Consider the following 11,466-nt stretch of genomic DNA (forward strand, 5'->3'; position numbering starts at 1 on the left):
TGGGTTCCAGGCAAGGAGAACCGTATGTGCAAAGGTCTTGAGTCAGAAAAGAACATGGCTTGTTTGAGAAAGAGCAAGAAAGCTCCTGGAACAAGAGGGGATCCGAGAGGTCAGGTGACACTGAAATTGATTGACGGCACTGAGGAGCTGCTGAGGGCTTTAGGGAAAGGAGCCATTTGCTCTGGTTTACAGTTGAAAGTAAGGCGATCATCTCGTGTGGCCTTATGCACGCCGTTTCCCCAACATGATTTTAAGTGGAAGAACAGTTCCATGGCCCGAAAGGTTTATTAGCTCAGCCTTTCCTAAAGTAAAATAGTTTTTGTTACTGCAGGACTTCTCAAAGCCTTTAATAGGCACGGTCCGTCGTAACTCTCAAAGCAGAGGATATCGTGTATAATGCGGACTGTCTCCCAGGCTCTTTTGACCTGGGAACCTCTTTTAGGGGAGCATCCTGGGGACTAGCGTTTGGTGGAACCTACTTCAGGAAGCACTGAGCTTTGCTAAAGGGGGCTGTCCGATAATACTTAGTCATCCCAAACTCTCCATTTGGGTGTCATTTATTAGTGCCTCCCTGAGTGGACTCTGCGAGTACATCTATTTTTGCCTCTCTGCTTTGCTTGCCTGATATAGTCAGAGGGAGTTGTCAGAGACCTCGGGTAGTCCAAAATCCAGAGAACCATCCCCATGCTCGTTGATAGGACTTGCACTTGTTCACGGTGAAGACCAGCCCCGCAGCAGTGTTGCTCTGCTTTATTTCACGTTTCTTCCTGGTTCTTCCTAGGTAAGAACCTTTCTGAAGGAACAGTGTTCTGAACCACAGACAGACTTGGGCCATGGTTTGTTGGGATTCTTTGGGGGGTGGCCTCACATCAGAAAACTTTAAAATGCATGAAATCTCAGCTTCTTACTGGTGGGACCTGGAGAGCTCATTGAGCTCACAGAACTATGGGTTTAATGTACTCCTAAGGGTTTAGAAGGGTCCTCAGAATTTTTATCCCCATTATGTTGCTAAGTGGTTTATGGCCAGTGGTTTGGGTTGAGAGAGTTTTGGTTCCTAATGGCTTGCGTTGGAGAGGTTTTCTTCCTTGTGCTCTGAACCTCTGAAGAAGCAGATCCTGAAGTTGACTCCACTGTCTGTCTCTGTTCTGTCAGAGGCTCACTGCCTTATCCGTCACTTGCTCCCATTGAGGAGGAAACTGTTCTTTCTGTTAACGTGACCTTTGGTTTTGAAAAAGTCAATTCGGTAGAGACAGACGGGCCACTCAGTGATGAGCTGGCACACGGGCCTGGGGCAGGTAGGAGCTTGAAGAGAGGTGCCAGGCCAGGTGCTTGAGGGAGTAAATGCTGCCGACAGGGGAGTGAGGGGAGCCTGGCGCAGGCCACCCCTGAGATTTGCCGGGAGTGGCTCGGCACTTTTCAACCGGAAGAGAGCTCTTCTTCAGGTGGCATCTTTGAGGCACTCACGGAAGGTCTTGAGGTCGGCCAGGTCCCATCCTACTGGCTCAGCCGAAAGTCCTCCCTTTTGCAAAGAGCCCCGGCAGCACTCTTCTCAGCCCCTTACCCTTGAGTTACTGTGGTTAACTTCGGGATAAGTGGAGGTGCGATTTGAGCCTGGAAGTGAAGTACGTTATCTTCAGTGTGTGGAGTCTCTGGGCAGCAGTGAAAGTAGACCAGCTCTTCTTCTGGAGCATTGCAAGCTCCTGTGAGCTCTGTCCACTGCTTGTGTGCTGTGACTGGGGACGACTATTGCACTTCCCCTAAGGAGGGGTTGGGATGGCTGTCAAAGGTTTTGTGGTTTGGGTTTTCCTTTTTCTAATTAATTTTTTAGATTGGTAATAAAGTCACTTGGCTAAAAAAGGAAACATGAATATAAAGAGGCATACAGTGAAAAGTTTTAGTCCCCCTGGCCCCCATACTCCTCTGTTTTCTACCCACTCCTCACAGACAGAAGCAGTTTTATCAGTTGCTTGTGTCTCTGAGTTCATGTGTGCAAACACAGGTCAATATGACTACCTCTTCTTTTTTTGTCTCTTCTTTATGCAGAAGGTAAGAAATGACTTAAAAGAGCTTTTTTAAGAGAAACCAGCCATGTCATCCAGAGAGGTCCACATCCCTGCCCCTGTGGAAGCTTTCCTTTTCACAGGATTTGGTTGTAGCAGCCTGGCCCTTAGGCCCGTCTTCCTAAGCCACCTGGTGGCCATGAGAAGCCACTGCGCCCAGGGAGCCGGAGCCCCTGTGCTGCGTTTCGAGCAGAGGTTCTCACAGGTGCCGTTGCCCTGGGGATCTTGTTGAGATACACACCACGATGAAGGAGGTCTGGGGTGAGGCCCAGGCACTCAGCGCCTCTAGTAAGCCTCTCAGGTAATGTCAGTGCTTATCCTTCGTGAGTAGCATGGGGGTAGAGGCTGGCTTCTCAACCTTGGCTGGAGTCTCCTGGAGAGATTTGGAATTTACTAACGCCTGGACCTCACCCCGAGATTCTGGTGTGGCCCGTCTGGGTGTGGCCTGAACTCCACAGGTGATTCTGATGTGCAGACACAGTTGGGAAGCACTGACTTAGGGCCAGAGCCACACTTTTGAGTGGGAGTTTTAAGGCTGGGCTGCACACTTGCAGTTGTTGATACCGTTTATTAATCACTATAGTCCTTCTCAAAACGCATGTGGAAAGCCCTTGGGCAGCAGTCTAGGCCAGCACTCTCACTTGAAGGATGAGGGACCCGGCCCCCGCTGGTACGGCGCCCGATCAGCCAGAGCTGCCCGTGGAGGCCGGGAGCCGGGCAGTCTTGGCACTTGGCTTCCAGTCAGGCCGTTTGCTGTTTTGCATCTCAGTGTTCATTATGCCACAGGGGTTTCTGAGATTTTGGCACCGTCACGTTTTAAAAACCACAGCTAAAATAAAAGCCGGGGTGAGGGCGGCGGGGTGGGGGGGTCCTTCCTGGTTTGACTGTTTGAATACATACTTTACCCAAATATTATAGACAGAATACACTGTTAGCGCACCGTGAGCAGAAGTCCCCCTGAGATCTGGGGGCTTTGTTCCCTTGTACAGGCACGTACAGGCTCTCAGGCCAGTAGCTGGGACCGAGCAGTTGTTATTAACTAGCTGTGCCCTTGCTTTTTCCTCGTTCTTTCATGAGTTGTCTCAGCGTTTGAGCACCTTCTATGTGCCAGGCACCGTGCTGGATGGACAGTGGTAAATCAGCTGTGGATCTCTCCGTCTGCGGAGATGCTAGACAGTGATCATCGGTCACACGTTAAAACTGCCAGAGTCTTCCAGAGTCTGGGAACAGGGGGCAGTGCGGGAATGAAGCGAGTCAGGATGGTCAGGGCAGTTTTCCTAAGAAAGTGATGATGGGGGCTGAAACAGAAGTGTGAGCAGAAGTTGGGGTGGGAGTGCTGTAGGCAGAAGATACCCAGGGTCTCGCTTCACGGCCCGTTCTCGGAACTGAAGGAAGATCAGTAGCCAGGATCACGGAGTTCGGGGTGCCGGATAGGAGGGTGCGGGGTACATGCTTGCGGCTGCAGCACCAGTGAGGCGCACGGCCTTACAGGCCGTTGTTCTCAGAGCACAGGAAGCCATTAAGAATTTGAAGGGGAAAAGTGACCCTCTGTGTGGCCCAGCATCTCAGCGTGATCCCTGTGACCAAGGGGTGTGTTCGGTGCCAGAGGTGAAGGGGGTGTCCTGAAAGTTTCCATGAAGGGCGGTGGTGGACGTTGCTCAGGCCCTCTTTTGTTTCGCAGGAAGATCCCGCCAGTGCCCAGTACCACATTGCCCGTCTCCACACGTGTTCCTCACCGGACAAACTCTGTGCCGACATCACACTGTGGGGTCAGCTGCCTGGCGGCAGCCACCATATCCCCCTCCCCTGCCCCGCTCTCATCCTCCTGCATCTCCCCCAGTAGCAAGTCGGTACCAGCTCATGGAACCACACTGAACGGACAGCCCGCCGCCTCCGGGGCCGTGGATCCCGCGTGCAGCATGCAGTCCAGACAGGTGTCCTCCTCCTCGCCCTCCCCCTGCACGCCCTCTGGCCTGTCCTGCGTGCCCTCCTCCCCCATGGCCAGGAAACCTCAGAAGTTGAAATCTAGCAAGTCTTTAAGGCCCAAGGAGCCTTCTGGTAACAGCACTAACTGTCACCACGCGAGTAGCAGTGCCGGCAGCGGCGGCTCAGGAAAGAAACGCAAAAACACTTCCCCGCTGGTAGTCCCCTCCCCCTCCCCCTCTTCTCATTCCATGGAGTCTTTTAGGAAAAACTGTGTGGCTCACCCTGGGCCTCCCCACCCCACGGCGGTAGCCTCTCCCCACGGCATCGGCCTCAACTGCGTGGCCGGCAAAGCGAACTCGGTGAGCGGCCGGCACGAGCAGCCCGGGCGGGGCGCCCCCGGCGAGTCCATCAAGAGGATGAGCGTGATGGTGAACAGCGGCGACTCCACACTCTCCCTCGGCCCCTTCGTGCACCAGGCCGGCGAGCTGCCCGTCAGCTCTCACGGCGCCTGCTCCCACCCGCACACTCCTCTGGACAAGCTCCTAGGCAAGAAAAGAAAGTGCTCGCCCGGCTCGAGCGGCATCAACAGCAGCAGCAGCAGGCCCACCAAGGTGGCCAAACTGCCGGCCCTGAACAACGTCCACGTGAAGCACGCGGGCCCCAGCCCGGGGCCGCCAGGACTGGCAAACAGCTCCCTCCTGCATCAGGTAGGACAGGGCCTGGGAGCCCCATGGGGAGGCCCGTGGCCCCTCCCTTGAGATCTTTCGTCAGCTCGGAGATCTGTGTGGTCGGGTTGGTGGGTTTGCCTAAAAGCCAATGTCCAGCTTCGTGGGGTCTTTTAAGAAAAGGATGAGTTGATGGCCGGATGGAGGTCAAACAGGCTCCTCTCTGCCTGACTCTGATGACTCGGAGGACGCTCCTGGGTGAGGAGGCCACGACAAGTGCGTTTCGGCACTCATGCGTGACGGCAGACCCCTCCCTGAGGCCGGCGGGCCGTGTTTCCCGGAGAGCAGTCCTTCAGTGTGTTTTTCTGAAGAAAGCTGGGCTAAAATCAAACTGATCTAGAAAGGGATGATTTAAATTTGAAAGAGACCGTTTAATATTTTTCCCATCAAAGAATTTCAGAATTTTAATTTCCTTATTAATTCTCTCCCTGTTTTTCCTCCTCCCTGTTTTCCGAGGAGGCAGGAAAACAGCATTTACTGTGGGCAGAGCAGAAGACTAAAATCTTGTTTAAGTTAACAGATTGAAAAAAATCTGAACGTGACCCACTTGTAGAGAAGGGCTCTCTGGCCTTCAGATTCATTGCTGACCATGGCTTTCTCGGGCGCTACCTTGTCTTTTCCCCACTCTTCCCCCTGCTGCTGTTTCCTCCTGGCCTTCCCTTCTGTGGCCGCTTCCTCCAGCTTCCTTTCTCGCCTGTCCAGGTCCTCTCTCATCTTGTTATTTCATTCAGCAGGATACCTCCTGTCCTTGCTTACAAGCAGGAATTTCAGCGGTGTCACCCCCAGAGCCCTACTTTAAAATGTGAGCCTCTTTTTTGTTTTGTTTTGTTTTTTTCCCTTCCTCATCTTCAAAACTGAACTTAAATGCCAGGCTAGAACTTTTCCAGAAAATACCAAGAAGTTTGTTCACGTGATAGAAGTTTCCCTCCAATATCTGTGTGAATTAATACTCAGTGCCAAAGGTATGGGGAAAATAATTATGCACAAATTTAGGTAGCAGCTGCTTCAATTCTCTCTGAGCCACAAATACATATGGGCTTATTCGTGTGTTGTTTGGGTCTCTTTGAACAGGGGTTCCTGGACAAGTGAAACCTTCTTGATTTGTAGTTTATTCCTTCTAGTTTAACGATAAGCATAAAAACGCAGTGCAAACACTGTAAGAATCCATCCCTTAATAACTCCCTTCTGGGTGTAGTTTCCTGATGCACATGAATCCCAGGAGGGATGTCCCACTGCCTCGGGATGCCCACGCCAGTGTCACTGAGCACGCCGTCTTCACGTAGACGCCGCTGCGGACCTTACTGCCCGCCAGTGTCAGAAGGCGAGGAAGAGGCAGGGCGGGTGCGGCAGAGAGTGACAGTGTCTGTGGGGATTGGGGGAGTGGGGGTCTCGTCTACACAGAGCAGCTGCTCCCAGAAGCTTGTTACCAGTTGCAAAGAGAAACTGCTGATCTGGACTTGCGTGAGAAATTTGACCATTTTCTAAAGCTCTGTAGTTTTTCCTTTTGTTTTGATCTGGTGAAGCCCACACGTTTGCCAGCGAAGTTTGGCTCATGAGCTGCCAGTTTGCCACCTCTGATTTCCACCGTCTGGGGGGCGGGGGTGGGGGACTGTGTCCCACTAGGACAAACAGCCTAAGTTTGGGTTCTTTTTCTTAAAAGCAGTTTCATGTTAAATTTGTATTTGAGAAAGATTTTCTCTGCAGTGGCATACTTTCTATTATGCTGCACAGATTCTAGGGGGGCCCATGGCTACAGATCAGAGGATGGATGAACCTTGCGTATTTTTACGTCTGTGATCATTTATCTGCAAGAGGGATCCTGTAGCTTTCTTCAGACTATCAAAGGGACCCATGACTCCAAATGCTGTAAAGAAGGCTGCTTCTTAGACCAGTAGGGACCTGAGCTCGCTGTTCTCCACGGAGCTGATTTTAAAGCAGAGATAACTGAACTGGTTGGAATCCCCTCAGCAACGGAATCAGTGGGACCTGCTGGGGAGCCTAGGAGATGGGGCTGGGTGTGAGCCCAGCCCCCGAGTTGATTCTTGGGCTCTGCCACCAAGGACCTAAAAATAGCTCATGTGGGACTGTGAAGGCCAGAGTCCCCTCTCCCCGCCTCAGCACGGCCTTGGGTGTGAGTTTTCACACCTGTGTGGTGGCCCATTTGACCTTGTTCACGTCTCAGTTGACAACCTGGAATACCTTCAAGGAAACAGCATCAGTAAATAGAACCAAAAGGCAAACATGTGAGCCTTTTCTCTGAGCTAGAAACCCAGGCTGCTTCTCTTCTGGACAGTTTTCTAAAAGCCAGTCTTTTAGAAGGATTGTGCCCCAGAGCACAGAAGGCTTTTGAAAGCTGAAGCCAAATTCTAGAGCTGCCTGCTCCTGGCATTGCCCAGTCGGTTGGAGACGCAGTGGCCTCGGGAATACCTTGTTTAGAAATCAGGGCGGGGCCGTGTACAGCCGCTTACTTACCTTTCGTTGTCTCCCCACCCCCTCTTTTTTGAAAGCCAAAGGCACGTCCCTGACAGCTGAAAATAGCACGGGGAGGAATAATCTGGACACTTTTGACGACAAGTTACACCTCCACTCAGCACTCTGGACTCCACGATGCCTTTGAGTCTGTTTTCCCAACCTCCTGTGGGCCTCGAGGGTAGAAATCTGCCGGGCTGTTGTTTTAACCAGGATGTCCCTGAAGCTTTGTCTGTAGCAGTGAGTACTCGTAAAGGACACTGGATCAAGTCCAGCCACCGAATTGCTTTTATCAGTGTTAGAGTGGTCTGGACTACTTGCTACAATCTGTGAGAAGTTCCTGTCTCGTTGAACCTGCAGTATTTCACGGAGCCACTCTTGGAGGAGGTTGGCTGGCGAGAGTGTCTTGGCAAGAGCGTGACTGTAGACTTTTCTCCCTCCCTCCTCTCCCTGCCTAGTTCTTTCCTCACCCTGTCGTCTGTAGGTCCCTCTCCAGCAGTCAGGCACCTTAACTGGAGACACCTCCCAGGGGCGAGCAGAGCTGCACCCCAAGCAGCCCTCTGGAGAAAGGGGGTCTGCAGCTAGGTTTTTATAGCAGGTGCCGGGAATGGTATATGGACGTCAGTGAGAGGCACCATGACAAAAGAGCCTGTGTTTTTGCCCAGCCTTTTGCAAGTAATTTGGGATCAGAAGCCGTCAGAAGTTTCTAATGTACAAACTGGTTTAAAGCCATTGATGGCCAGAGAGCAAGTATACACCAGTTTAGAGGCTTACTTTTCATGGTACAAAAGCAATTGTGTGATTTTTTTTTTTAAAGAAAATGCAAATGCAAACAATTTTGATAATGGAAAGCCAAATTCTGGTGGGTGGGGAGGTAGACAGAAATCACTATGGGGGAAAATTTTCCAAGATTTCCAAAGAGATTGAATTTTTTTTTAACCTTTGTTTTCATGTTAAACAGTATACAGTTAGGTTGGTTGTCCTGCCCAGTCTCCTGTTTTTAAAAATTGCCTTTGTAACGTGAAATAGTTGGGATGCAGCAGACTCTGTCGTTCACAAAGTCACTGATATACTTTAAATGTTTCCAAGGCACTCGGTGCATTGCCCGCAACCTCTTCTTTGGATACTGTCCTGGGACTAAGTGTCAATTTCCACTTGGAGCACTCCCCATACTGTGTGGGTCTGCACACCCCTTCCTGCCTCTACACGTTTATGTGGATGCCGTTGGCATGGGGAGCAGGCACCCAGGGAGGGGCGCTGGTGACTGTGCACACCTGCCCATGCGGAGATGGCGGGAGGCATGTGTAGTGTCTGCTAGTCACCCCTCCTTTCTGGGGATTTACGCCTGCCATCTCATGGAGAGTTTCAGAGAGCCTCCAGGATAGTGTTTCCAGTACCCCACCCCAAAAGAAAGAGCTTGATAGGTTCAGACAGCACTGATTGAGAAGGTGTCCTTGAATTTGAGGGGATGAGCTGGAGCTCTTTAACAGATGATTCCACCACCACAGCTCCTGAAAGGAGAACCCGGGCACTTTTGCTTAGAAGAACACACGAAGTTGCCGAACACAGGGTAAAGTTCCCAAGGTTCTGATCATGGCCCTGGGCAGGGCTGGGACAGAGCCAGTCAGTGCATCTGTTTTCCTTACAATTCTTGGGTTACAAACTTCAGTTTCAGGGAATTTTAAGTCAACAACAGGTAGAATGAATAAATACTTGGTTACCAGCCTAATAATGTGAATTGCTACAGAACTATTCTTATTATGTAAGGTAACAAAAACTTTATTCAGATACTTTAGCTATAAATTGATGTAAAATATTGATTTTCTTTTTAAAGGAAGGGGAGAACAGTATCTTGTTCACCTATTATGCAATCAGTCAGTAAATGTTTTAAAAATGATACTGTAAGAGAGCTTGTATAAGAAGAAAGCACGGATGGGCCAGTTTGGTGTCGTTAGGAGAGATCAGTCTGGTTGTTCATCCCAGGAGATGGAGAGAAGGAGGTAAGAGGGAATCAGAACGTACTTAGTTGATTCCTTGGTGACAAGTGCAATGGGGTATGGGTAGAATTTATTTTCAGAGCCAAGGGGACTTGATGGTTATAAATAAAGTTGCTTTTAGTGATGGAATTTATAGACAGATCATGTTGTTCCGAAAGATGTGAATAGGATCCACGCTAGCAGGTTGATGCAGAATAATGTAGATATTTAGATTAGCGAGTCTTGATCATTTGATTTCTTAGACTGAGGTTTTAATTGAAATTTCATTATTGTCTCCCGGTAGTACACAGAGCATCGGGATTAGGAAATTAGCCATTTTGGATTCCGCCTGCCACAAACAGACCTAAACAGTGCTATTAAATTTTAGACTGTTGTTCAAATATTGTATTTTCTCCTACAACTACTTTTTATTATGGTGAACAATTAAGACCATTTAAAACACGGGAGTACAAGTATTTTTTTGAATTAAATTAACTTGCAAAAACCAAATTTGCAGTGGTTGGGTTGTTTCTAGACAGACTTTGGTATCAATTTAAAACCAAGATAATTTTTATATTCTTTCCAATAGAATTTCATGACAACTGCAGTTTTCTTAACCTACAAAAAAAAAAAAAGTGCTGCAATGATGAACAAAGAATTATACAAAACCTACTTTTGTATCTTTATTTTGGAATTTCTTGTTCTATTATAAATATGGAAGTATCCCTATTTGAGAAGACATATTTTGTTAAAAATGAATTGTACATATTTAAATATGTATTTTTGCACAGGTCTTTTTTTCGGATATCCTGTTTTGGTACAATTGAGATCATCTAGTATTTATTTATTAATTAATAAAAGTAAATACCTTTTTATAATTTGAAGTGGTTCACTGCCAAGCCAATAGTTCTAGAACCTGCCTCCTTTACGGTTTAAGGGATGCCTCTGTTCTGTGAAAGTCTTTTGTCCCTTTCAGTGTCTTGGGAGTGGATTCATACAGATGAAGTGGGCATTGCTTCTCCCTAGTTGCCTGATTTCCCAATAGACTACACGTAATAAGTGACACACTGCTTTTCTTTTGTTAGTGTTTTATGTGTGAGAGTGTGTGTGTGTGTGTGTGTGTGCGCGCGCGTGTGCGCGTGCCCTGAGCACATGTGCGTTAGTATGTGATGTGATTAAAACTAATGGGGAAAAAAAAAAAAAAAAAACTGAAAGTGCCTGAACCTAGTTTTAAGCTTAGACAGATACTTTAAAAAGACTTGAACGTTCAGTTGAACTTTTGGAGTTTGCTTTTTCCACGTAAATATTGTTACTAAAATTTTAGGGGAGGAGTCGAAAACCACCAAATGCTGGTAATTTTATAAGGTATTTTAAAATTAAGACCTTTTGGTTCACAGGAATTCAACTGGTGATGGATTGCCCGGTGGCACCAAGGGTTACAGATCTTCTTGTCAGCCAGCAACTTACACAATGTGTCTGTTTTGTTATTCACTCATGAAATGCAGAGTTTAAAATAGAATATTTAAAATATTTTGTATTCCAAAAATATACAAAGTACCTCTGAGAACACTGAAAAAAATGTATAATTTGAAAAATGTAACTTATAAAGGCAGCTGTCTTCCTGCGAGAGTTCTGTTGCCAAGGAATTTCTTAATATCTCCCATTCTGTCCTGCGGGGGAAAAAGTTGGGCTTTGGAAAATGATTGTTAAAAGTTTCATTGTTTAGCAGAAAATAATCATTTTTACATTTTGTGCAAAACCTTTTACATTTTCAGATCATTTAAATGAGCACTACATACTGTCAGTGTGAATGTAGGGCCTTGAAAGCATTTTGCTGTGTTTTTTTGTTTGTTTGTTTTGTTTTTGAGCTTGGTTATAAAAGCAATCTCCTGTGTTAAAATGTGTGAATAGGTTGATCATTTGTACACATAATCAAGAGCATCTCAGCTGGACTTTGTGTTGGCTGCTGTATAGAACATGAACAAATGTCAAGGGATAGAAAATTACTTTGGATATTTAAAAGAGAAGAAATATAATAGTCTATTTGTTTTGTAACAAGTTCTGTAAATAAAATAATTTATACTATTTATAAGAAAAAGTTGTGCTTTGCTTTATGAGAAATTAGTTTGTGGAGCAAACATGTTAACGGGCAATAAAACCAGGATTTCTCAATAAAGAAGGTTGGCTGCATGAAATATTTTACATGTTTCTGCCTCGTTGTGATACTAAACCCTTTTCAATCTAGTCTGACTTTTCTTCATTTGTAGCATCAGACACCCTTATGAAGCTCAGCTTCCCTTCCAGACCACC

At 47.5% G+C, this 11,466-nt stretch overlaps 1 protein-coding gene across 1 annotated transcript in view; it reads left to right on the forward strand.

The window, feature by feature from the left end:
* The window catches only part of ATXN7 (ataxin 7), a 127,931-nt gene extending 116,690 nt beyond the window's left edge, over positions 1 to 11,241 (forward strand). The window contains 4 exon segments of the mRNA XM_033865236.2: positions 3,742 to 4,693; positions 5,446 to 5,490; positions 5,492 to 5,513; positions 7,219 to 11,241. Of these exon segments, the coding sequence (XP_033721127.1) occupies positions 3,742 to 4,693; positions 5,446 to 5,490; positions 5,492 to 5,513; positions 7,219 to 7,328 (1,129 nt within the window). The 3' untranslated portion in view covers positions 7,329 to 11,241.
* Positions 11,242 to 11,466: the final 225 nt, after the last annotated feature.

Source organism: Tursiops truncatus, chromosome 10 (assembly GCF_011762595.2).
Source record: "Tursiops truncatus isolate mTurTru1 chromosome 10, mTurTru1.mat.Y, whole genome shotgun sequence".
NCBI classification, from domain to species: domain Eukaryota; kingdom Metazoa; phylum Chordata; class Mammalia; order Artiodactyla; family Delphinidae; genus Tursiops; species Tursiops truncatus.